Source organism: Phyllobates terribilis, unplaced genomic scaffold (genome assembly GCF_046119375.1).
Source record: "Phyllobates terribilis strain yellow unplaced genomic scaffold, ASM4611937v1 Scaffold_12__6_contigs__length_324123572, whole genome shotgun sequence".
Taxonomy (NCBI): Eukaryota; Metazoa; Chordata; class Amphibia; order Anura; family Dendrobatidae; genus Phyllobates; species Phyllobates terribilis.
In genome coordinates this window covers 16,238,213-16,265,558 of record NW_027362772.1, presented here as the reverse complement: position 1 = coordinate 16,265,558, position 27,346 = coordinate 16,238,213, and the positions used below count along the sequence as shown (strand labels likewise).

Genomic DNA, 27,346 nt, shown 5'->3' with positions numbered 1-27,346 from the left:
CTGGGGGAACTGACAACCCCCATTAGGTGCCCCAATAGTCAAAATAGGACATATATCCTCACTGACAAGTCTACTTGTTATATACTCCACACACACGCCTCTATTAAAGGATGTGCAGAGTTATTTTTAAGAGGTTTTGGAGCGGAAACTGTACAAATCCTCCCCTAAAATCTGGACATTTCTGCTCCAAAAACTCTGCAAACAGACTCCATGTACATATACCTTTTAGATTGTTTTTCATGCTTTTTTTCATAACTGTAATATCTGTAGAGGGCAGCCATACTGTAAAAAAAAAAAAATAAAAATCTCCGCTTCATATGGAAATGTCACAGCGCAATTTTACTGTAAATGTTGCAATTTTTGTTTTGCAGATTAATCTGCCACTCGATCCGGTGTTTATCTGTTTTCTGGTTGCGCAGTGACAAGCAGGAGCCTCCTGAAGTTCTGCAGCAGCAGGGGCTTATATCCAATGCACTGACACAACTGCTGCAGAACATCTTTTAATTAGTTGGGAGTGTGCATCGGGGACACGGAGGCCTAGTCCAAAAATACAGCAGATGGATGAATAGATTATGTAATTTCTGGGCTAACATTTCACAATTTTTTGGTTTTACGTATCAAAAATAATGAAAAGGAGACGTGAAATCTTTTTCATAACACGGTTTTATTCAGTTATACAAGGGACGAGTGTTACCACAGTGCGTATTAATCATTCCCCGCAGTCACCCCCCAATTATAAATATCCCCTTCCCCCACAATGAGCGGATATTATATACATATAAGACACAATATACAGTGCAGGTGACATCGGGGCCCACGTCCGCATAGCCCTAAGTAGATCTGGGTATGTGACAAACCAAGGGTCAGCCAAGGTGGAGGCTACCTACGAAAGCTAAGTACCAGCGTTGATTGACCACCTTCATTCCACCGAACAATGACTGAATGGGGTTATATGTAAAGGGGGGGTGGGGACACTCTGGCAGAGCAGGGGTTAATAAAGTTACGTGGATGTGTGCAGAGGGTGAGGCACAATGGTCAGGGTTCCTCCTTTTCGTGGATTCAGAGGGCTCTGTAATTTCAGGTTAAGTTGCATTGTGATGTTTCCTCGGAGGAGGGGCTTTTATTACATGGTTGTTCCTCGGGGGCGGAGCTTCTGTTATACAATGTAACAAGATTATTTACATATAAAATACAGTAACGTGTTTCAGAACCCAGAGGACGCAACTCACAGTCATTGCAGATAAATAAAAAAAAAAAAAAAAAGAACAGTTTGTATAAATCTTTACAGAGTAAGAAACTGCAAAGCATTCGCGTGTACAAAATTCACAATGGAAATAAAAATAAAATAAATAAAATTAGAATTTTTAAATATCGTTAGAGGCCTGAGGTGATATCTACAAGGTAGGAGGCTAATGTCTTGCAAAAGTCGACAAAATGAAAGAAAAAAAAAAATAATAATAATAGTAATAATTTAGCAAAAAAAAAAATTGTCACCCAAAAAATAAAATTAGTAACATAGGATTTAAAAATAAAATAAAATTAGCGTGAACATATGATTTAAAAAAAAAAATAGTAACGTATGATTAAAAAATAATAAAATATGACTAACAATATATTAAAAAAATAAATTAGCATCAACATATGATTGGAAAAAAAATTAGTAAGATATGATTAAAAAATAATAAAATGACTAACAATATAGGATTTAAAAAAATAAAATTAGCAACGTGATTTAAAACAAATTAAAATTTAGTATGAACATATGATTTAAAAAAAAAAAAAAAAAATTGAATCAACAAAAAAGTAAATAAATAAAATTAGAATGATCAAGAAATAAAAGTACAAAAGAAGAAAAAATAAAAATAAAGTGCCAAGATGGGTATTGTGGTGCGGCGGCTGGTTCTGGAGTATCTCGCCTCTCTCCTCCCTCGTTATTACATAGACCATTAATCGCGGCTCACAGTATCCGGCAGTCACCTCTCCCTCATTAGCAGAGACAACGGCGTTCCGCTGCCAGAAGAAGCAATTACATGAAATGTATTTACACCCAGGGAAGCCGAAATCTCTGCAAAAAGTCAACAGGAAAGGGAGAAATTACTTTTTTTTTTTTTTAAATATTTTACTTAATTTTTTGGATTTCTTTGAGGACGGCTCGTGCGCTTTTCCGTTTGATCTTGGATGGAAACCTGATTTAATGGCAGGAGGCAATGGAGTGGCGCCCCTAGTGGCCCAAATCATAACATTCACCACTTTAAAAAAAAAAAAAAAAAATTAAAACTCCAAACATGCTGGAGAAAAAAAAAAAACAACGCAAGGCGAACATGAGAAACTCTGCGGGGGGCAATTTGCTTTTGATTTTCTATTGCTTTTTTAATTGGAGGTGGAAATATTATGCACTAACGCCGTATTTGAAAAGTTTTCACGCCCCATAAAGCTTTATAAAAAAAACGTTACTGCCCATAGAAATGATCGGTCGTTCATCCAGGCAAAGTGAAGCATGGCAGAGCCTTTTGGGAGAAGCCGGGGGCCTTTTAGCGAGCAGAGCACTCTGCAAATAATGAGTTTTTACATGAGGGTAATAGTCATTAACCTTCATTACCAGCCTCCTAAGTGGATGCCTATTAGCTCTTCAGCTCTGCATTAACGTTCACCGAGACAAAACACAATCCGCAGCCGGCGCTGATCAATTCCACACGGCGCACCGCCCTCCTGCAAAAACCCTCAATGCAAAAAGGTAAAAAAAAAGAAAAAAAAGTTGAAGGTTACTTTACAAACCACATTTTCTTTTTAGGGGACGGGATAAAGGAAGCTATGAATATATATATATATATATATGTATATATATATATATATATATATATATATATATATATATATTATTTATTTTTAATAAGTAAAATAAATTATTTTTGTCGGAGTCTAAACTCACAATGCAATTTTAATGAACTTTCTGATACAATTTTGATGGATTTAAAAAAAAGTAAATAAAAAATTAAAATAAAAACCCTGACTTTGTGCAATTTTTGTTTCTGGAGTAAAAATGGTTCTAATGGCGACTTTTAGGCTACGGCTACACGGCGTCTCGCGGGACCGATGGCTCGGTGAATCAAGTAGCATTGTGACCCGAAGATCAGACAGCGGGATTTTTTGCTTGTCGACCACCATTTAGTTCTATAGAGCCATTATATAGCAGCAGCTCGCGGTGAATTTTGTCCAAAGTCGCCACCTACATTTAATTTTGCGCCTTATTTATTATGTAACTTACACTTTTCTATTGTTATTTTTCCTTAGTTCCATTTTTTTTTAATTCAATTCAATTTTTATCAAACTCACCAATTTTTTTTTTAGCCCAATTCATCATTTTTCGACTCAAACTTTGGCGCAATTGAACTCCAGTACGCTACAACATCTGACTACTTTTGTTCTTGTGACTTTTTTTTTTTTAAAGGACAGTCCGACAATTGCTCTAAAAAGATGACTCTGTCATTTCATTTTCTGGTTAAATTGCATTGTGTTGTTTCCTCGGGGGAAGGGCTGATGTTTCCTCAGGGGCGGGGCTTCCATTACACCATGTAACAAGGTTACTTACATCTAAAATACAGGAAAAATAAAAAAAAAAAAAACTTAGACCAGTTTTGATTTTGTACAAAATTCATTATGAAGAATTTGGGGCAAAAAAAAAATAAAAATGGGAGCCAAATAACACAAGACAAAAGGAAAAGTCACTTAAAAGGCAATGGTGAATTGGGGCCTACATTTTGAAAAATCTGATTTTAATGGATCAAGATTTTTGTGCTAAAAAAAAATGTAAAAAAAAATAAATTCTACATGGGAGATTATTTTTTTTTATTTCCAAGTTTCTAGTGGGAATTTAAGGCACAAGCCAATATATGGGAGATAGGTAGAAAAGGTGCCCGTTCAGGGTAAATTATAGTATATACAGTGACATCATCATACAGTGTGATGACATCAGCACACATTATAGCCCCCTACGCGGTAGAAGGAAGCGGAGAATAAAAGGAGTACAATTACCAGGGAATGGAATAAATGATCGCGGTCCGTGACGGTAATACTGGGCATAATCCAAGTTTTAATTTGCTTTCAGACCCACTTCCTGCCCATCTCGGAGCAGACACGGACATTAATAATTGTAGGCTGATCTGTCCGCTGGGATAGGTCATCAATCATCATTAACCCCTGCATGGCAGTGCAATCCCTGGACCGCATTGATTTGTGACATATATACACTAAGTGTTAACGTTGGGGGGTAAGTAAATATTTTTATTTATTTTTTTGTAAATTGAGGTGAAAATTGCTCCCGCATCCCCACACAAGATCACTAAACACAACAGGTTACGAGCTCCAGCACAGACGAGCTGCTGTTTGGTTTTTGGCTCCTCGGGGGCGTGGATTGGAAGAGACCAACTATCGAATAGGGGATTCCAAATAAGTGAAAACCTACAAGAAGATGGTTTAAGTTCCCCCCTCTCAGCAGTAACTCCGCGTTTGTCCCTCTGTGTGAACCGTCCAGGGTGAGCCCATGAATCCGGCAGGGGTGGCCGACCTGTGTGGGGGTCCTCTTTGCTCTAGGTTTCCATACAAAGTCCCTCCCTCTGACATCATACAATTCGGAGCCACAAAGCCCATTCTCTGGCCCCCTCCTCTAGGATTCTCATAGTTGATAATTGGGGGGTCTCTCCCCTCTTGGTATTTAGGTTGTGTGCCCCACATCCCGGTGTGAGGAAGCGGAGGTGGGCGAAAAAAGCTAAGTGACCCCTCCCTTCTTAGCGGTTGAGGGTTGTGTTGTTGTTTTGCAGGTTGAGGATCTCCAAAACTTTCATGCCTTCCGATACTTGGAGGGTGGCCGCGAGGATGTTTATGCGGCAGGTCTGGTTTTGAATCTGTGGGGTCTCTATTGCCTTGGAAATGACCCCCCAGATCTGCCTTTGGGGGGAGATTGACATAAATTGGTTCCTCCCTTCTCCCTTGTTGAAGTCGTGACGTGATAGACTGACCTCTACCATCTGTGGTCCCCATATAAGAGTACGGGACGCTTCCCCCCACAACATATGGGCGCAAATGTGCAGGAGGCGTCCTATCCCAACGCTGGTAACTCAGACGCTCTGGCTCCGGTGGAGGGCGCCCGTACCAACCAGGTGGGGGTACAGGATGAGGGTGAGAAGGAGGGGACGCCATATACGGCCAAGGCGACTGAATTAATCCATATGAAGCATTGAGAGGTGCAATATGAGGATGAGGAGGGTCTCCCAAAATCTCATAATAGAGGCCCTCGGGTTCTGGCCAAGGAGCAGCAGAGCGGTGTGGAGGCATCCGAGGTCCTTCCTCTGGGAATCTGTATGGGGGTGGACGTGTGCGCGGAAGAAAAAGGCTCGGAGGGGCCGGAAGGCTGCCAGATCTGGTATGCAGACGAGGAGCTCGAGAAGGAGGGCCGGCAGCTGGGGCCATTTTTCGGAGATCTAGTGGAGTGGATCCTGGTGCCTGCCAAAGCAAAGACACAAAGAAGAAAAGTAAGCGAGTGCTGCCAAATACAGCTTATGGTGACCTCTACCACCGTATGCTGCCCGCAACAACGTCTACCACCTATACTGACCTATGTTACTATATACAGGCCATACCTTCATATACTGATAGCAAGAGGTCTTTCCAGCCATATACTGGTCTGATGACCTGCGCCACCCTATACTGGCCTGTGATGTCCTGCATCACCCTATATTGGTTTGTGCAGGTTTGTGCCATTCGATAGTAGTCTGATGTTTCTGATGCCCATTGAGTCCCCTCACCATTGTACTGTGCATCTGGGGTCTCGGAGGCCGATGCTGGGTGGCGATCTTCTCACTAGGGCACATTATGGGGGGCCGCAGCTCTGAGTACAGCGGACCCTCCTTCGGTGCGGAGCTCTCACTGCACTCCATGGACAGGGAACGTCTGAACACGGAGGTGGCGGGGTGCGGGGCCGCCGATCTCTGCGAGGACTTTGCAGGAACAGTCCCGGTGGACACTGAGGACTGCAGGGCTCGCTGGGCGCTCTCCGCCAACTTCAAAGCCATAACCCGAGCAGGATCCTTGGGCGGTGGCGGAGGGGGCAGCTGCCGCATCATGGACATGGGTGGAGGGGGAGCGGATTGCTGTGGAGAGAGCGTCACTCCTGTGAGAAAGGGGTTAAAACATAGGTAGGTGTTCAGTACTGGGCCGAATCCTCGCTATATTCACAGTGCATAGACGTCTAATGCTCCAGTCACAGCCAGAGCTGCAGTCACAGACTGACGCTTCAGTGCTGGCAGCATTTTGAATGCAGCTTTTGGAAGGGACCGGAGCATTGGGCACGGCACAGTTTTCTTTTAAAGGGAATGTCCGGGATTTTATAAAATTTGCTGTTTAGCAGCAAATATGACGCCATATTAAAATAAAGAGAATTCACCTTCAGGTTCTCCTTTCCCAACGCTCCTGTGCCCCCTGCCATGTATATGATTCACAGGACAACTGCAGCCATTCATTGGTCTAAAGTAATATCCCGCTGTACAAAACGGCCAGTGATTTGCTGCAGCAGTCCCATAAATCATACAAGTGACGTCATCTCTGCAGGGACGGTGGGAGACCACCATAGCTGCGGTGCTGAACGTGCAGGGGACCATCACAGCTGTGATGCAGGGGACTACCAGAGATGCGGTGCTGGTGATGCAGGGGACCATCAGAGCTGCAGAAGCAGGGGAAAGTCAGAGCTGCGAGGTGCAGGGGACTACCAGAGCTGCGGGGCTGGAGGTGCAGGGGACTACCAGAGCTGCGGGGCTGGAGGTGCAGGGGACTACCAGAGCTGCGGGGCTGGAGGTGCAGGGGACTACCAGAGCTGCGGGGCTGGAGGTGCAGGGGACTGTCAGAGCTGCGGGGCAGGAGGTGCAGGGGACTACCAGAGCTGCGGGGCTGGAGGTGCAGGGGACTACCAGAGCTGCGGGGCTGGAGGTGCAGGGGACTACCAGAGCTGCGGGGCTGGAGGTGCAGGGGACTGTCAGTGCTGCGGGGCTGGAGGTGCAGGGGACTACCAGAGCTGCGGGGCTGGAGGTGCAGGGGACTGTCAGAGCTGCGGGGCTGGAGGTGCAGGGGACTTTCAGAGCTGTGGGGCTGGAGGTGCAGGGGACTGTCAGAGCTGCGGGGCTGGAGGTGCAGGGGACTGTCAGAGCTGCGGGGCTGGAGGTGCAGGGGACTACCAGAGCTGCGGGGCTGGAGGTGCAGGGGACTGTCAGAGCTGCGGGGCTGGAGGTGCAGGGGACTGTCAGAGCTGCGGGGCTGGAGGTGCAGGGGACTGTCAGAGCTGCGGGGCTGGAGGTGCAGGGGACTGTCAGAGCTGCGGGGCTGGAGGTGCAGGGGACTGTCAGAGCTGCGGGGCTGGAGGTGCAGGGGACAGTCAGAGCTGCGGGGCTGGAGGTGCAGGGGACTACCAGAGCTGCGGGGCTGGAGGTGCAGGGGACAGTCAGAGCTGCGGGGCTGGAGGTGCAGGGGACAGTCAAAGCTGCGGGGCTGGTGGTGCAGGGGACAGTCAGAGCTGCGGGGCTGGAGGTGCAGGGGACTACCAGAGCTGTGGCGTGGGAGATGTTGAGGACAGTCAGAGCTGTGGCGCTGGAGGTGCAGAGGACTGTCAGAGCTGCGGGGCTGGAGGTGTAGGGGACCATCAGAGCTGCAGCACTGAAGAAGCAGGGGACTATCAGAGTTGCAGCACTGGAAAAGCAGGGGACCATCAGAGCTGCAGTGCTGGAGATGCAGGGGACTACCAGAGCTGCGGGGCTGGAGGTGCAGGGGACTACCAGAGCTGCGGGGCTGGAGGTGCAGGGGACTGTCAGAGCTGCGGGGCAGGAGGTGCAGGGGACTACCAGAGCTGCGGGGCTGGAGGTGCAGCGGACTACCAGAGCTGCGGGGCTGGAGGGGCCAGGGACTGTCAGTGCTGCGGGGCTGGAGGTGCAGGGGTCTGTCAGAGCTGCGGGGCTGGAGGTGCAGGGGACTGTCAGAGCTGCGGGGCTGGAGATGCAGGGGACTGTCAGAGCTGCGGGGCTGGAGGTGCAGGGGACTGTCAGAGCTGCGGGGCTGGAGGTGCAGGGGACTACCAGAGCTGCGGGGCTGGAGGTGCAGGGGACTACCAGAGCTGCGGGGCTGGAGGTGCAGGGGACTGTCAGAGCTGCGGGGCTGAAGAAGCAGGGGACTATCAGAGTTGCAGCACTGGAAAAGCAGGGGACCATCAGAGCTGCAGTGCTGGAGATGCAGGGGACTACCAGAGCTGCGGGGCTGGAGGTGCAGGGGACTACCAGAGCTGCAGGGCTGGAGGTGCAGGGGACTGTCAGAGCTACGGGGCAGGAGGTGCAGGGGACTACCAGAGCTGCGGGGCTGGAGATGCAGCGGACTACCAGAGCTGCGGGGCTGGAGGGGCCAGGGACTGTCAGTGCTGCGGGGCTGGAGGTGCAGGGGACTGTCAGAGCTGCGGGGCTGGAGGTGCAGGGGACTGTCAGAGCTGCGGGGCTGGAGGTGCAGGGGACTGTCAGAGCTGCGGGGCTGGAGGTGCAGGGGACTGTCAGAGCTGCGGGGCTGGAGGTGCAGGGGACTGTCAGAGCTGCGGGGCTGGAGGTGCAGGGGACTACCAGAGCTGCGGGGCTGGAGGTGCAGGGGACTACCAGAGCTGCGGGGCTGGAGGTGCAGGGGACTACCAGAGCTGCGGGGCTGGAGGTGCAGGGGACTGTCAGAGCTGCGGGGCTGGAGGTGCAGGGGACTACCAGAGCTGCGGGGCTGGAGGTGCAGGGGACAGTCAGAGCTGCGGTGCTGGAGGTGCAGGGGACTACCAGAGCTGCGGGGCTGGAGGTGCAGGGGACAGTCAGAGCTGCGGGGCTGGAGGTGCAGGGGACAGTCAAAGCTGCGGGGCTGGAGGTGCAGGGGACAGTCAAAGCTGCGGGGCTGGTGGTGCAGGGGACAGTCAGAGCTGCGGGGCTGGAGGTGCAGGGGACTATCAGAGTTGCAGCACTGGAAAAGCAGGAGACCATCAGAGCTGCAGTGCTGGAGATGCAGGGGACTACCAGAGCAGCGGCGCGGGAGATGCAGGGGACGGTCAGAGCTACGGCGCTGGAGGTGCAGGGGACAGTCAGAGCTGCAGAGCTGGAAAAGCAGGAGACCATCAGAGCTGCAGTGCTGGAGATGCAGGGGACTACCAGAGCAGCGGCGCGGGAGATGCAGGGGACGGTCAGAGCTACGGCGCTGGAGGTGCAGGGGACAGTCAGAGCTGCAGAGCTGGAAATGCAGGGGACCATCAGAGCAGCGACGCTGGAGATGCAGGGGACCACCAGAGCTGTGGCACTGGAGATGCAGGGGACCATCAGAGCTGCAATGCTGGAGAAGCAGGGGACTACTATAGCTACGGCATGGGAGATGCAGGGAACCATCAGAGCTGCGGGGCTGGTGGTGCAGGAGACCATCAGAGCTGCAGTGCTGAAGGTGTAGGGACCGCCAGAGCTGTGAGGCTGGTGGTGCAGGGGACAGTCAGAGCTGCAAGGCTGGTGGTGCAGGGGATCATCAGAGCTGCAGGGCTGGAGGTGCTGTGGATCGTCAGAGCTGCGGGGCTGGGGGTGCAGGGGACTGTCAGAGCTGTGGGGCGGAGAAGCAGGGGACCATCAGAGCTCCGGTGCTGGACATGCAGGGGACCGTCAGAGCTGCGGCGCTGGAGGTGCAGGGGATCTGATTTATGATGGAGGTGCTGGGGTGGATCACTACCATCAAGGCTAACAACCACCATATGATTGAAGGTGGTTGTCAGCATGAGCGAACCGACATGGTTACTAACCTTTTGGGGAGTCTTCCTGGTTGGGGGCTCCAGTTACTTTTCCCTTCACCTCCTTCAGACAGGTCTCGCCAAGTCGCAACTGACAGGATTGAAGCAGCAGGTTCAGCATCTGAGGCGGAGGAGACAGACTACGGGGGCCCTGGTTCCCCTTATCTGTAACCAAGCGCTCCGGGGGGCTGTGTGGCGGGGACGGGGAGCAGCCACCGGTGGGCGACAGGCTGAGGCGGCGCGGTAGGGAATGGCCTTGGCTGGTCACTTCTGCTCTCACTATTGTAGGAGACTTCACTTCTTCATGGTCAGAAAATGACAGACGGAAGGATAAAGGGTCAAAGCCGAGACCGTCCATCTCCGGGAGCGGCGGCGACAGGTCCAGGTCCTCCTCGATCCACGCCGACTGGGGACGCCCCGCTGTAGGAGGAGGGGATGGCACCCTGGGAGGAGAAGGGGATGAATGTGCCAGGCTTTCTACGGAGCGGCAATGAGGCAGCCGAGTGGTGAGGCCGTCACTTGTCGAACGTGGGCGACGGAGACGTGAGGTCCGGTGAAATCCTGAAAAGGAGTGAAAGTCGTCGTAAAGTAACGCAGATAAAACAAGGTAGTTGGCCAAATAAAATGTCGGTGGGAAAAAGCTCAGATTTTGCAGTATTCGGAAATACTACGACGCCATCATTAACCCCCCACCGCTGTAAATAACACACATCTTCATTATAAATTATGAGATGTGAAAAGAGCTCCCCCTGCTGGACTCCCTGGGAACAACAGCAGAGGGGAGCGCAGCACAGACACCCGAAATATAGACATAGAGAACAATAAGGTGATCGGTGTCACAGCTCTGCAATAACAGATGAATAGATCAGATTTACCAGTCCCGCTGGTGTGAGAACACAACGACTCCTCGCTCTTAGCTGAACGCAGCGTCACCGTTTCCAAAACTGCAGGAAGAGAAAGAGAGAGGAGTAAGGAAACAGTCAGCAAGAAACACAATAGTAAAGCTGATCATACTATATATTACCTCTTTGGTGGGCCGCAGTCTCCCGGAGACCACCAGATCGAGATTTCTTCTGCTGTGATGAATTTTTTCCTATAGCGAAAAATGTTCTCCAGCTGCTGCCACCACCTGATTTCTTCCTGCTACGTGGACCTTTCCTATAAAAGTAGTAGTATCATAGTAGTTATATTCTTGTACATAGGGGGCAGTATTATAGTAGTTATATTCTTGTATATAGGGGCAGTATTATAGTAGTTATATTCTTGGACATAGGAGCAGTATTATAGTAGTTATATTCTTGTTCATATGGGCAGTATTATAGTAGTTATATTCTTGTACATAGGGGACAGTAATATAGTAGTTATATTCTTGTACACAGGAGCAGTATTATAGTAGTTATATTCTTATACATAGGGGGCAGTATTATAGTAGTTATATTCTTATACATAGGGGGCAGTATTATAGTAGTTATATTCTTGTACATAGGGGGCAGTATTATAGTAGTTATATTCTTGTACACAGGAGCAGTATTATAGTAGTTATATTCTTGTACATAGAAGCAGTATTATAGTAGTTATATTCTTGTACATAGAAGCAGTATTATAGTAGTTATATTCTTGTACATAGAAGCAGTATTATAGTAGTTATATTCTTGTACATAGAAGCAGTGTTATAGTAGTTATATTCTTGTACATAGGGGACAGTATTATAGTAGTTATATTCTTGTACATAGGGGCAGTATTATAGTAGTTATATTCTTGTACATAGAAGCAGTATTATAGTAGTTATATTCTTTTATATAGGGGCAGTATTATAGTAGTTATATTCTTGTACATAGGGGGCAGTATTATAGTAGTTATATTCTTGTTCATAGGGGCAGTATTATAGTAGTTATATTCTTGTTCATAGGGGCAGTATTATAGTAGTTTTATTCTTGTACATAGGGACAGTATTATAGTAGTTATATTCTTGTACATAGGGGCAGTATTATAGTAGTTATATTCTTGTTCATAGGGGCAGTATTATAGTAGTTATATTCTTGGACATAGGAGCAGTACTATAGTAGTTAAATTCTTGCACATAGGGGGCAGTATTATAGTAGTTATATTCTTGCACATAGGAGCAGTATTATAGTAGTTATATTCTTGTACATAGGGGCAGTATTATAGTAGTTATATTCTTGTACATAGGGGCAGTATTATAGTAGTTATATTCTTGTACATGGGGGCAGTATTATAGTAGTTATATTCTTGTACATAGGGGCAGTATTATAGTAGTTATATTCTTGTACATAGAAGCAGTATTATAGTAGTTATATTCTTTTATATAGGGGCAGTATTATAGTAGTTATATTCTTGTACATAGGGGGCAGTATTATAGTAGTTATATTCTTGTTCATAGGGGCAGTATTATAGTAGTTATATTCTTGTTCATAGGGGCAGTATTATAGTAGTTTTATTCTTGTACATAGGGACAGTATTATAGTAGTTATATTCTTGTACATAGGGGCAGTATTATAGTAGTTATATTCTTGTTCATAGGGGCAGTATTATAGTAGTTATATTCTTGGACATAGGAGCAGTACTATAGTAGTTAAATTCTTGCACATAGGGGGCAGTATTATAGTAGTTATATTCTTGCACATAGGAGCAGTATTATAGTAGTTATATTCTTGTACATAGGGGCAGTATTATAGTAGTTATATTCTTGTACATAGGGGCAGTATTATAGTAGTTATATTCTTGTACATGGGGGCAGTATTATAGTAGTTATATTCTTGTACATAGGGGCAGTATTATAGTAGTTATATTCTTGTACATAGGGGCAGTATTATAGTAGTTATATTCTTGTACATGGGGGCAGTATTATAGTAGTTATATTCTTGTACATAGGGGCAGTATTATAGTAGTTATATTCTTGTACATAGAAGCAGTATTATAGTAGTTATATTCTTTTATATAGGGGCAGTATTATAGTAGTTATATTCTTGTACATAGGGGGCAGTATTATAGTAGTTATATTCTTGTTCATAGGGGCAGTATTATAGTAGTTATATTCTTGTTCATAGGGGCAGTATTATAGTAGTTTTATTCTTGTACATAGGGACAGTATTATAGTAGTTATATTCTTGTACATAGGGGCAGTATTATAGTAGTTATATTCTTGTTCATAGGGGCAGTATTATAGTAGTTATATTCTTGGACATAGGAGCAGTACTATAGTAGTTAAATTCTTGCACATAGGGGGCAGTATTATAGTAGTTATATTCTTGCACATAGGAGCAGTATTATAGTAGTTATATTCTTGTACATAGGGGCAGTATTATAGTAGTTATATTCTTGTACATAGGGGCAGTATTATAGTAGTTATATTCTTGTACATGGGGGCAGTATTATAGTAGTTATATTCTTGTACATAGGGGCAGTATTATAGTAGTTATATTCTTGTTCATAGGGGCAGTATTATAGTAGTTATATTCTTGTTCATATGGGCAGTATTATAGTAGTTATATTCTAGTACATAGGGGACAGTAATATAGTAGTTATATTCTTGTACACAGGAGCAGTATTATAGTAGTTATATTCTTATACATAGGGGGCAGTATTATAGTAGTTATATTCTTGTACATAGGGGGCAGTATTATAGTAGTTATATTCTTGTACATAGGGGGCAGTATTATAGTAGTTATATTCTTGTACATAGGAGCAGTATTATAGTAGTTATATTCTTGTACACAGGAGCAGTATTATAGTAGTTATATTCTTATACATAGGGGGCAGTATTATAGTAGTTATATTCTTGTACATAGGGGCAGTATTATAGTAGTTATATTCTAGTACATAGGAGCAGTATTACAGTAGTTATATTCTTGTACATAGTGGGCAGTATTATAGTAGTTATATTCTTGTACATAAGAGCAGTATTATAGTAGTTATATTCTTGTACACAGGAGCAGTATTATAGTAGTTATATTCCTGTACATAGGAGTAGTAGTATAGTAGTTATAGTCTTGAACATAGGGGGCAGTATTATAGTAGTTATTTTCTTGCATATAGGGAGCAGTATTATAGTAGTTATATTCTTGTACATAGGAACAGTATTATAGTAGTTATATTCTTGTACATAGGGGACAGTAATATAGTAGTTATATTCTTGTACACAGGAGCAGTATTATAGTAGTTAGATTCCTGTACATAGGAGTAGTAGTATAGTAGTTATAGTCTTGTACATAGGGGGCAGTATTATAGTAGTTATATTCTTGTATATAGGGAGCAGTATTATAGTAGTTATATTCTTGTACATAGGAGCAGTATTATAGTAGTTATATTCTTGTACATAGGGGCAGTATTCTAGTAGTTATATTCTTGTACACAGGGGGCAGTATTATAGTAGTTATATACTTGTACATAGGAGCAGTATTATAGTAGTTACATTCTTGCACATAGGGGCAGTATTATAGTAGTTATATTCTTGTGCATAGGAGCAGTATTATAGTAGTTATATTCTTGTACATAGGAGTAGTATTATAGTAGTTATATTCTTGTACATAGGGGGCAGTATTATAGTAGTTATATTCTTGTGCATAGGAGCAGTATTATAGTAGTTATATTCTTGTGCATAGGAGCAGTATTATAGTAGTTATATTCTTGTACATAGGAGTAGTATTATAGTAGTTATATTCTTGTACATAGGGGGCAGTATTATAGTAGTTATATTCTTGTACATAGAGGCAGTATTATAGTAGTTATATTCTTGTACATAGGAGCAGTATTATAGTAGTTATATTCTTGTACATAGGAGCAGTATTATAGTAGTTACATTCTTGCACATAGGAGCAGTATTATAGTAGTTATATTCTTGTACATAGGAGCAGTATAATAGTAGTTATATTTTGTACATAGGGGGCAGTATTATAGTAGTTATATTCTTGTACATAGGGAGCAGTATTATAGTAGTTATATTCTTGTACATAGGGGCAGTATTATAGTAGTTATATTCTTGTACATAGGAGCAGTATTATAGTAGTTACATTCTTGCACATAGGAGCAGTATTATAGTAGTTACATTCTTGTACATAGGAGCAGTATAATAGTAGTTATATTTTGTACATAGGGGGCAGTATTATAGTAGTTATATTCTTGTACATAGGGAGCAGTATTATAGTAGTTATATTCTTGTACATAAGGAACAGTATTATAGTAGTTATATTCTTGTACATAGGGGCAGTATTATAGTAGCTATATTCTTGTACATAGGAGCAGTATTATAGTAGTTATATTCTTGCACATAGGAGCAGTATTATAGTAGTTATATTCTTCTACATAGGAGCAGAATTATAGTAGTTATATTTTGTATATAGGGGGCAGTATTATAGTAGTTATATTCTTCTACATAGGAGCAGTATTATAGTAGTTATATTCTTGTACATAGGGGCAGTATTATAGTAGTTATATTCTTGTACATAGGAGCAGTATTATAGTAGTTATATTCTTGTACATAGGGGCAGTATTATAGTAGTTATATTCTTGAACATAGGAGCAGTATTATAGTAATTATATTCTTGTACATAGGGGCAGTATTATAGTAGTTATATTCTTGAACATAGGGGGCAGTATTATAGTAGTTATATTCTTGTACATAGGGGCAGTATTATAGTAGTTATATTCTTGTACATAGGGGGCAGTATTATAGTAGTTATATTCTTGTACATAGGGGGCAGTATTATAGTAGTTATATTCTTGTACATAGGAGCAGTATTATAGTAGTGGTAACATACCTGGTGGCGGGCTTGCATGGTGCACCATCTCTCACTATGCAAGATCGGAAACTTGATCTTCAGTCCAGTCTGCTAGCCTGGCTTCTATTCATGCTGTCTGTTTGTCTCTGTTCTGACTGCTTAGGGCGGCGGCCCGGTTACTTCTTGTTTCTTGTAGCTGCTGTGGGCACACCCCTAATGCGTCCTCAGCCTATTGCTGTCTGTCACTGGATATTTAAACCAGCTCCACCTGGAAGCTGGTGCCTGAGCAACTCTATCATTCAGTGTGCTCCTTGACTCTGAATGTGCCAGGTCCTGTTCTGTTCTTGTCTGTTTCCGCCACTCTGGGGACTGTATTCCCAGACTGGATCCTGTATCTCTTTCAGTAGCAGTTCCTGTCTGAACTGTACCCTAGCCTGTTCGTCCCGCCTTCTAGGGGCCACAAACCTAGATCTGTTATCTTTGTTTTCTTGCCTGTCTGTCCACCTTCCTGGGGGCTGTATTTCCAGGCCAGTCTGAACACGCTCCTAGCCTGTTCGTCCCGCCTTCTAGGGGCCGCATACCTAGACCCGCTCCTGTATCTCGCTGCAGTGTCAGTTCTTGTCTGAACACTCTCCTAGCCTGTTACCTGTTTTTCTCTATGTCCGTACCTTCCCTTTTTCCGCAGAGTCTGAACCTGCACCTAACTCCTACTCGTTGTCGCTGTACTTCCGTTTGTGAGTTTAGAGTCCACTCGCTACTTCATTGCAAGTATCTTGTGTGTATCTGGTTCTGCCTATCCCTTCCAGTCTGTTCCGTGTGAACAGAGCCCTGTCCCCTCTGCTCTGCCTTTGCTCACCGCTCCGGCGGTTCCTGCCTGCTCTGCCTTGCTCACCGCTCCGGCGGTTCCTGCCTGCTCTGCCTTGCTCACCGCTCCAGCAGTTCCTGCCTGCTCTGCCTTGCTCACTGCTCCGGCGGTTCCTGCCTGCTCTGCCTTGCTCACCGCTCCGGCGGTTCCTGCCTGCTCTGCCTTGCTCACCGCTCCGGCGGTTCCTGCCTGCTCTGCCTTGCTCACCGCTCCGGCGGTTCCTGCCTGCTCTGCCTTGCTCACCGCTCCGGCGGTTCCTGCCTGCTCTGCCTTGCTCACCGCTCCGGCGGTTCCTGCCTGCTCTGCCTTGCTCACCGCTCCAGCAGTTCCTGCCTGCTCTGCCTTGCTCACCGCTCCAGCAGTTCCTGCCTGCTCTGCCTTGCTCACTGCTCCGGCGGTTCCTGCCTGCTCTGCCTTGCTCACCGCTCCGGCGGTTCCTGCCTGCTCTGCCTTGCTCACCGCTCCGGCGGTTCCTGCCTGCTCTGCCTTGCTCACCGCTCCGGCGGTTCCTGCCTGCTCTGCCTTGCTCACCGCTCCGGCGGTTCCTGCCTGCTCTGCCTTGCTCACTGCTCTGGCAGTTCCTGCCTGCTCTGCCTTGCTCACCGCTCCTGCGGTTCCTGCCTGCTCTGCCTTGCTCACCGCTCCGGCGGTTCCTGCCTGCTCTGCCTTGCTCACCGCTCCGGCGGTTCCTGCCTGCTCTGCCTTGCTCACCGCTCCGGCGGTTCCTGCCTGCTCTGCCTTGCTCACCGCTCTAGCGATTTCTCCCTGCTCTGCTTGCTCACCGCTCCGGCGGTACCTCTCTGCTCCACCTTGCCCACCGCTCCGGCGGTTCCTCTCTGCTCTGCTTGTCTACCGCATCTGCAGTTCTGTTCCTGAATCCCAGTCTCTACTGGACCCTATCCAGCCTGTGCTCCAACCTGCTAGTACCTCTCCGTCTGCACGCCAGCCGTACTTGTCAGTACCCTCCAGTCTGCATAAGAGCCGTGCCTGCCAGCATCCTACTGTCTGCACTCCAGCCGTGCCTGCCAGTGCCCACCTGTCTGCATGCCAGCCGTGCCTGCCAATACCCACCTGTCTGTGTGCCAGCCTAACCTGCCTGTTCCTGTATTCCCCGGTGTGGGTCAACAGCCGTGTCTGGGGTCTGGCCTGGAGTAGCACCTGGTCCCTCTGCTCGATTCCTCCCTGGTGCACGGCGTCGTTAGCCGTCGTGCGACCTTGGTCGGATCGGGTTGATACTTAGTTACGCCCCTCCAAGCCCTCTCCGCTTCATGGCACAGTGGAATCACTAAATCACGCACACGCCAGTCAGCCCGGGCGTGTGCATAACAGTAGTTATAATCTTCTACATAGGGGGCAGTATTATAGTAGTTATATTCTTGTATATAGGGAACAGTATGATAGTAGTTATATTCTTGTACATAGGAGCAGTATTATAGTAGTTATATTCTTGTATATAGGGGCAGTATTATAGTAGTTATATTCTTGTACATAGGGGGCAGTATTATAGTAGTTATATTCTTGTATATAGGGAGCAGTATTATAGTAGTTATATTCTTGTACATAGGGAGCAGTATTATAGTAGTTATATTCTTGTACACAGGAGCAGTATTATAGTAGTTATATTCTTGTACATAGGGGCAGTATTATAGTAGTTATATTCTTGTACATAGGGAGCAGTATTATAGTAGTTATATTCTTGTACACAGGAGCAGTATTATAGTAGTTATATTCTTGTACATAGGGGCAGTATTATAGTAGTTATATTCTTGTACATAGGGGCAGTATTATAGTAGTTATATTCTTGTACACAGGAGCAGTATTATAGTAGTTATATTCTTGTATATAGGAGCAGTATTATAGTAGTTATATTCTTGTACATAGGGGCAGTATTATAGTAGTTATATTCTTGTACATAGGAGCAGTATTATAGTAGTTATATTCTTGTACATAGGGAGCAGTATTATAGTAGTTATATTCTTGTACATAGGAGCAGTATTATAGTAGTTATATTCTTGTACATAGGAGCAGTATTATAGTAGTTATATTCTTGTACATAGGAGCAGTATTATAGTAGTTATATTCTTGTACATAGGAGCAGTATTATAGTAGTTATATTCTTGTACATAGGAGCAGTATTATAGTAGTTATATTCTTGTACATAGGAGCAGTATTATAGTAGTTATATTCTTGTACATAGGAGCAGTATTATAGTAGTTATATTCTTGTACATAGGAGCAGTATTAAAGTAGTTATATTCTTGTACATAGGAGCAGTATTATAGTAGTTATATTCTTGTACATAGGAGCAGTATTATAGTAGTTATATTCTTGTACATAGGAGCAGTATTATAGTAGTTATATTCTTGTACATAGGAGCAGTATTATAGTAGTTATATTCTTGTACATAGGAGCAGTATTATAGTAGTTATATTCTTGTACATAGGAGCAGTATTATAGTAGTTATATTCTTGTACATAGGAGCAGTATTATAGTAGTTATATTCTTGTACATAGGAGCAGTATTATAGTAGTTACATTCTTGTACATAGGAGCAGTATTATAGTAGTTATATTCTTGTACATAGGAGCAGTATTATAGTAGTTATATTCTTGTACATAGGAGCAGTATTATAGTAGTTATATTCTTGTACATAGGAGCAGTATTATAGTAGTTACATTCTTGTACATAGGAGCAGTATTATAGTAGTTATATTCTTGTACATAGGAGCAGTATTATAGTAGTTATATTCTTGTACATAGGGGCAGTATTATAGCAGTTATATTCTTGTACATAGGAGCAGTATTATAGTAGTTATATTCTTGTACATAGGAGCAGTATTATAGTAGTTATATTCTTGTACATAGGAGCAGTATTATAGTAGTTACATTCTTGTACATAGGAGCAGTATTTTAGTAGTTATATTCTTGCACATAGGAGCAGTATTATAGTAGTTATATTCTTGTACATAGGAGCAGTATTATAGCAGTTATATTCTTGTACATAGGAGCAGTATTATAGCAGTTATATTCTTGTACATAGGAGCAGTATTATAGTAGTTATATTCTTGTACATAGGAGCAGTATTATAGTAGTTATATTCTTGTACATAGCGGCAGTATTATAGTAGTTGTATTCTTGTACATAAGGGCAGTATTATAGTAGTTATATTCTTGTACATAGGGGGCAGTATTATAGTAGATATATTCTTGTACATAGGAGCAGTATTATCTATCTATATAATTGTCTTATCCCGTCTGTCTCTCTGTCTTTCTGTCTGTCTGTCTTTCTGTCCTGGAAATCCCGGGTCGCTGATTGGTCCAGCCGCGGCCAATCAGCGAAGCGGCATTTCAGAAAAACATGGCGGCCGTTAGCGGCTCATGTGAGGCACGAAGGTCAGCAGCGATGCAGCCGGGAGATGCAGCCGGCTGCTCGCAGCATAAGTCCTCCGACCGCAGGAGCAGCTGACCTACATGCGGCTATCGTCGGAAGATCAGCGCCTACGGCCGCTTATCTCCCGAGGACAAGTGTGACGCCCCTCCCCTCCCCTTCTTTCCACTCCTCTCACCTCCTCTCCTCTCCCCTCTCCTCCCATCCCTCCCCCCGCTCGATCAGGACCCCGGCACCCGGCGTCATACTTACCCCTCCCCTCCTCTCCCCTCCCCTCCCCCCGCTCGATCAGCACCCCTCCACCGGCGTCATACTTACCCCTCCCCTCCCCTCCTCTACCCTCCCCTCCCCCCGCTCGATCAGCACCCCGGCACCCGGCGTCATACTTACCCCTCCTCTCCCCTCCCCTCCCCCCGCTCGATCAGCACCCCGGCACCCGGCGTCATACTTACCCCTCCCCTCCCCTCCCCTCCCCCCGCTCGATCAGCACCCCGGCACCCGGCGTCATACTTACCCCTCCCCTCCCCTCCTCTCCCCTCCCCTCCCCCCGCTCGATCAGCACCCCGGCACCCGGCATCATACTTACCCCTCCCCGTGCCTGAGCAGCAGCTCCTGTGTCTTCCGCGGCAGCTCTGTGACGTCTCAGGTCAGAGGGCGCGGTGACATCTTTACACCGCGCTCTCTCCTGACCGGTCACAGCGCGAAGATGCCGGCTAAGCTGGAGTCCAGAGAAGCAGTGAGGTGAGTATTGGATTTTTTTTTTTTTTATGGGGCCATAGGGGACCTGCATGGGGCACTATGGGGGGATGGGACATCCTGCATGGGGTATTATATAGGGGGGATGTGACAGCCTGCATGGGGCATTATATGGGGGGAGAGGTGACATCCTGCATGGGCCATTATATGGGGGGAGAGGTGACATCCTACATGGGGTATTATATAGGGGGGATGTGACATCCTGCATGGGCCATTATATGGGGGAACAAGTGACATCCTGCATGGGGTATTATATAGGGGGGATGTGACTTCCTGCATGGGGCATTATAAAGGAGGGTCGGGAGACATATGCTAGAATACCCGATGCGTTAGAATCGGGCCACCATCTAGTAGTAGTTATATTCTTGTACATAGGAGGTAGTATTATAGTAGTTATATTCTTATACATAAGAGCAGTATTATAGTAGTTATATTCTTGTGCATAGGGGCAGTATTATAGTAGTTATATTCTTGTACATAGGAGCAGTATTATAGTAGTTATATTCTTGTACATAGGAGCAGTATTATAGTAGTTATATTCTTGTACATAGGAGCAGTATTATAGTAGTTATATTCTTGTACATAGGAGCAGTATTATAGTAGTTATATTCTTGTACATAGGAGCAGTATTATAGTAGTTATATTCTTGTACATAGGAGCAGTATTATAGTAGTTATATTCTTGTACATAGGAGCAGTATTATAGTAGTTATATTCTTGTACATAGGAGCAGTATTATAGTAGTTATATTCTTGTACATAGGGGGCAGTATTATAGTAGTTATATTCTTGTACATAGGAGCAGTATTATAGCAGTTATATTCTAGTACATAGGAGCAGTATTATAGTAGTTATATTCTTGTACATAGGGGGCAGTATTATAGTAGTTATATTCTTGTACATAGGGGGCAGTATTATAGTAGTTATATTCTTATACATAGGGGGCAGTATTATAGTAGTTATATTCTTGTACATAGGAGCAGTATTATAGTAGTTATATTCTTGTACATAGGGGCAGTATTATAGTAGTTATATTCTTGTACATAGGAGCAGTATTATAGTAGTTATATTCTTGTACATAGGAGCAGTATTATAGTAGTTATATTCTTGTATATAGGGGCAGTATTATAGTAGTTATATTCTTGTACATAGGGGGCAGTTTAATAGTAGATATATTCTTGTACATAGGGGCAGTATTATAGTAGTTATATTCTTGTACATAGGAGCAGTATTATAGTAGTTATATTCTTGTACATAGGAGCAGTATTATAGTAGTTATATTCTTGTACATAGGAGCAGTATTATAGTAGTTATATTCTTGTATATAGGGGCAGTATTATAGTAGTTATATTCTTGTACATGGGGGCAGTTTAATAGTAGATATATTCTTGTACATAGGGGCAGTATTATAGTAGTTATATTCTTGTACATAGGGGCAGTATTATAGCAGTTATATTCTTGTACATAAGAGCAGTATTATAGTAGTTATATTCTTGTACATAGGGGGCAGTATAATAGTAGTTATATTCTTGTACATAGGGGCAGTTTAATAGTAGATATATTCTTGCACATAGGAGCAGTACTATAGTAGTTATATTCTTGTACATAGGAGCAGTATTATAGCAGTTATATTCTTGTACATAGGAGCAGTATCATAGCAGTTATATTCTTGTACATAGGAGCAGTATTATAGTAGTTATATTCTTGTACATAGGAGCAGTATTATAGTAGTTGTATTCTTGTACATAAGGGCAGTATTATAGTAGTTATATTCTTGTACATAGGGGGCAGTATTATAGTAGATATATTCTTGTACATAGGAGCAGTATTATCTATCTATATAATTGTCTTATCCCGTCTGTCTCTCTGTCTGTCTGTCTTTCTGTCTGTCCTGGAAATCCCGGGTCGCTGATTGGTCCAGCCGCGGCCAATCAGCGAAGCGGCATTTCAGAAAAACATGGCGGCCGTTAGCGGCTCATGTGAGGCACGAAGGTCAGCAGCGATGCAGCCGGGAGATGCAGCCGGCTGTTCGCAGCATAAGTCCCCCGACCACAGGAGCAGCTGACCTACATGCGGCTATCGTCGGAAGATCAGCGCCTACGGCCCCTTATCTCCCGAGGACAAGTGTGACGCCCCTCCCCTCCCCTCCTTTCCACTCCTCTCACCTCCTCTCCTCTCCCCTCTCCTCCCATCCCTCCCCCGCTCGATCAGGACCCCGGCACCCGGCGTCATACTTACCCCTCCCCTCCCCTCCTCTCCCCTCCCCCCGCTCGATCAGCACCCCGGCACCGGCGTCATACTTACCCCTCCCCTCCCCTCCCCTCCTCTCCCCTCCCCTCCCCTCCTCTCCCCTCCCCCCGCTCGATCAGCACCCCGGCACCCGGCGTCATACTTACCCCTCCCCGTGCCTGAGCAGCAGCTCCTGTGTCTTCCGCGGCAGCTCTGTGACGTCTCAGGTCAGAGGGCGCGGTGACATCTTTACACCGCGCTCTCTCCTGACCGGTCACAGCGCGAAGATGCCGGCTAAGCTGGAGTCCAGAGAAGCAGTGAGGTATTGGATTTTTTTTTTTTTTTTATGGGGCCATAGGGGACCTGCATGGGGCACTATGGGGGGATGGGACATCCTGCATGGGGTATTATATAGGGGGGATGTGACAGCCTGCATGGGGCATTATATGGGGGGAGAGGTGACATCCTGCATGGGCCATTATATGGGGGGAGAGGTGACATCCTACATGGGGTATTATATAGGGGGGATGTGACATCCTGCATGGGCCATTATATGGGGGAACAAGTGACATCCTGCATGGGGTATTATATAGGGGGGATGTGACTTCCTGCATGGGGCATTATAAAGGAGGGTCGGGAGACATATGCTAGAATACCCGATGCGTTAGAATCGGGCCACCATCTAGTAGTAGTTATATTCTTGTACATAGGAGGCAGTATTATAGTAGTTATATTCTTATACATAAGAGCAGTATTATAGTAGTTATATTCTTGTACATAGGGGCAGTATTATAGTAGTTATATTCTTGTACATAGGGGCAGTTTAATAGTAGATATATTCTTTTACATATGGGCAGTATTATAGTAGTTATATTCTTGTACATAGGAGCAGTATTATAGTAGTTATATTCTTGTATATAGGGGCAGTATTATAGTAGCTATATTCTTGTACATAGGGGGCAGTTTAATAGTAGATATATTCTTGTACATAGGGGCAGTATTATAGTAGTTATATTCTTGTACATAGGGGCAGTATTATAGTAGTTATATTCTTGTACATAGGAGCAGTATAATAGTAGTTATATTCTTGTACATAGGGGCAGTTTAATAGTAGATATATTCTTGTACATAGGGGCAGTATTATAGTAGTTATATTCCTGTACATAGGAGCAGTATTATAGTAGTTATATTCTTGTACATATGAGGCAGTATTATAGTAGTTATATTCTTGTACATAGTAGCAGTATTATAGTAGTTATATTCTTGTACATAGGAGCAGTATTATAGTAGTTATATTCTTGTACATAGGAGCAGTATTATAGTAGTTATATTCTTGTACATAGGAGCAGTATTATAGTAGTTACATTCTTGTACATAGGAGCAGTATTATAGTAGTTATATTCTTGTACATAGGAGCAGTATTATAGTAGTTATATTCTTGTACATAGGGGCAGTATTATAGCAGTTATATTCTTGTACATAGGAGCAGTATTATAGTAGTTATATTCTTGTACATAGGAGCAGTATTATAGTAGTTATATTCTAGTACATAGGAGCAGTATTATAGTAGTTACATTCTTGTACATAGGAGCAGTATTATAGTAGTTATATTCTTGTACATAGGGGCAGTATTATAGCAGTTATATTCTTGTACATAGGAGCAGTATTATAGTAGTTATATTCTTGTACATAGGAGCAGTATTATAGTAGTTATATTCTTGTACATAGCGGCAGTATTATAGTAGTTATATTCTTGTACATAAGGGCAGTATTATAGTAGTTATATTCTTGTACATAGGGGGCAGGATTATAGTAGTTATATTCTTGTACATAGGGGCAGTATTATAGTAGTTATATTCTTGTACATAGGGGGCAGTATTATAGTAGATATATTCTTGTACATAGGAGCAGTATTATCTATCTATATAATTGTCTTATCACGTCTGTCTGTCTGTCTTTCTGTATGTCTGTCTTTCTGTCTGTCCTGGAAATCCCGGGTCGCTGATTGGTCCGGCCGTGGCCAATCAGAGACGCGGCATTTCAGAAAAACATGGCGGCCGTTAGCGGCTCATGTGAGGCACGGAGGTCAGCGGCGATGCAGCATAAGTCCCCTGACCGCAGGCGCCGCTGACCTACATGCGGCTATCGTCGGAAGATCAGCGCCTACGGCCGCTTATCTCCCGAGGACAAGTGTGACGCCCCTCCCCTCCTTTCCACTACACTCACCTCCTCTCCTCTCCCCTCCCTCCCCCCGCTCGATCAGGAGCCCGGCACCCGGCGTCATACTTACCCCTCCCCTCCTCTCCCCTCCCCCCGCTCGATCAGCACCCCGGCACCGGTGTCATACTTACCCCTCCCCTCCTCTCCCCTCCCCTCCCCTCCTCTCCCCTCCCCCCGCTCGATCAGCACCCCGGCACTGGCGTCATACTTACCCCTCCCCTCCCCTCCCCTCCCCTCCCCTCCTCTCCTCTCCCCTCCCCTCCCCCCGCTCGATCAGCACCCCGGCACCCGGCGTCATACTTACCCCTCCCCGTGCCTGAGCAGCAGCTCCTGTGTCTTCCGCGGCAGCTCTGTGAAGTCTCAGGTCAGAGGGCGCGGTGACGTCTTTACACCGCGCTCTCTCCTGACCGGTCTCAGAGCGAAGATGCCGGCTAAGCTGGAGTCCAGAGAAGCAGTGAGGTGAGTATTGGATTTTTTTTTTTTATGGGGCCATAGGGGACCTGCATGGGGCACTATGGGGGGATGGGACATCCTGCATGGGGTATTATATAGGGGGGGATGTGACAGCCTGCATGGGGCATTATATGGGGGGAGAGGTGACATCCTGCATGGGCCATTATGTGGGGGGAGAGGTGACATCCTACATGGGGCATTATATGGGGGAACAAGTGACATCCTGCATGGGGCATTATATGGGGGAACAAGTGACATCCTGCATGGGGTATTATATAGGGGGGATGTGACTTCCCGCATGGGGCATTATAAAGGAGGGTCGGGAGACATATGCTAGAATACCCGATGCGTTAGAATCGGGCCACCATCTAGTAGTAGTTATATTCTTGTACATAGGAGGCAGTATTATAGTAGTTATATTCTTATACATAAGAGCAGTATTATAGTAGTTATATTCTTGTATATAGGAGCAGTATTATAGTAGTTATATTCTTATACATAAGAGCAGTATTATAGTAGTTATATTCTTGTATATAGGAGCAGTATTATAGTAGTTATATTCTTATACATAAGAGCAGTATTATATTAGTTATATTCTTGTATATAGGAGCAGTATTATAGTAGTTATATTCTTATACATAAGAGCAGTATTATAGTAGTTATATTCTTGTATATAGGAGCAGTATTATAGTAGTTATATTCTTGTACATGGGGGCAGTATTATAGTAGTTATATTCTTATACATAAGAGCAGTATTATAGTAGTTATATTCTTGTATATAGGAGCAGTATTATAGTAGTTATATTCTTGTACATAGGAGCAGTATTATAGTAGTTATATTCTTGTACATAGGGGGCAGTATAATAGTAGTTATATTCTTGTACATAGGGGCAGTTTAATAGTAGATATATTCTTGCACATAGGGGCAGTATTATAGTAGTTATATTCTTGTACATAGGAGCAGTATTATAGTAGTTATATTCTTATACATAGGAGCAGTATTATAGTAGTTATATTCTTGTACATAGGAGCAGTATTATAGTAGTGATATTCTTGTACATAGGGAGCAGTATTATAGTAGTTATATTCTTATACATAAGAGCAGTATTATAGTAGTTATATTCTTGTATATAGGAGCAGTATTATAGTAGTTATATTCTTGTACATCGGGGCAGTATTATAGTAGTTATATTCTTATACATAAGAGCAGTATTATAGTAGTTATATTCTTGTACATAGGAGCAGTATTATAGTAGTTATATTCTTGTACATAGGAGCAGTATTATAGTAGTTATATTCTTGTACATAGGGGGCAGTATAATAGTAGTTATATTCTTGTACATAGGGGCAGTTTAATAGTAGATATATTCTTGTACATAGGGGCAGTATTATAGTAGTTATATTCTTGTACATAGGAGCAGTATTATAGTAGTTATATTCTTATACATAGGAGCAGTATTATAGTAGGTATATTCTTGTACATAGGAGCAGTATTATAGTAGTTATATTCTTATACATAGGAGCAGTATTATAGTAGTTATATTCTTGTACATAGGAGCAGTATTATAGTAGTTATATTCTTGTACATAGGAGCAGTATTATAGTAGTTATATTCTTGTTCATAGGGGGCAGTATTATAGTAGTTATATTCTTGTACATAGGGGCAGTATTATAGTAGTTATATTCTTGTACATAGGGGGCAGTATTATAGTAGTTATATTCTTGTACACAGGGGGCAGTATTATAGTAGTTATATTCTTGTACATAGGAGCAGTATTATAGTAGTTATACTCTTGTACATAGGGGCAGTATTATAGTAGTTATATTCTTGTACATAGGGGCAGTATTATAGTAGTTATATTCTTGTACATAGGAGCAGTATT

The 27,346-nt window shown here is 44.3% G+C and overlaps 1 protein-coding gene across 5 annotated transcripts in view; it reads right to left on the bottom strand.

Moving 5' to 3' along the window:
* Positions 1 to 4,260: 4,260 nt before the first annotated feature.
* ARHGAP33 (Rho GTPase activating protein 33) overlaps positions 4,261 to 27,346 on the bottom strand; it is a 101,465-nt gene continuing 78,379 nt past the window's right edge. For 4 of the 5 annotated variants that reach the window (XM_073655585.1, XM_073655588.1, XM_073655586.1 and 1 more), the window contains 5 exons: positions 10,845 to 10,978; positions 10,696 to 10,764; positions 9,833 to 10,381; positions 5,802 to 6,166; positions 4,261 to 5,499 (listed from right to left, as the gene is read on the bottom strand). In XM_073655585.1, the coding sequence (XP_073511686.1) occupies positions 4,489 to 5,499; positions 5,802 to 6,166; positions 9,833 to 10,381; positions 10,696 to 10,764; positions 10,845 to 10,978 (2,128 nt within the window). In that variant the 3' untranslated portion in view covers positions 4,261 to 4,488. The remainder of the gene's footprint in view (positions 5,500 to 5,801; positions 6,167 to 9,832; positions 10,382 to 10,695; positions 10,765 to 10,844; positions 10,979 to 27,346) is intronic. The other variant, XR_012252391.1, reaches the window with a different exon arrangement.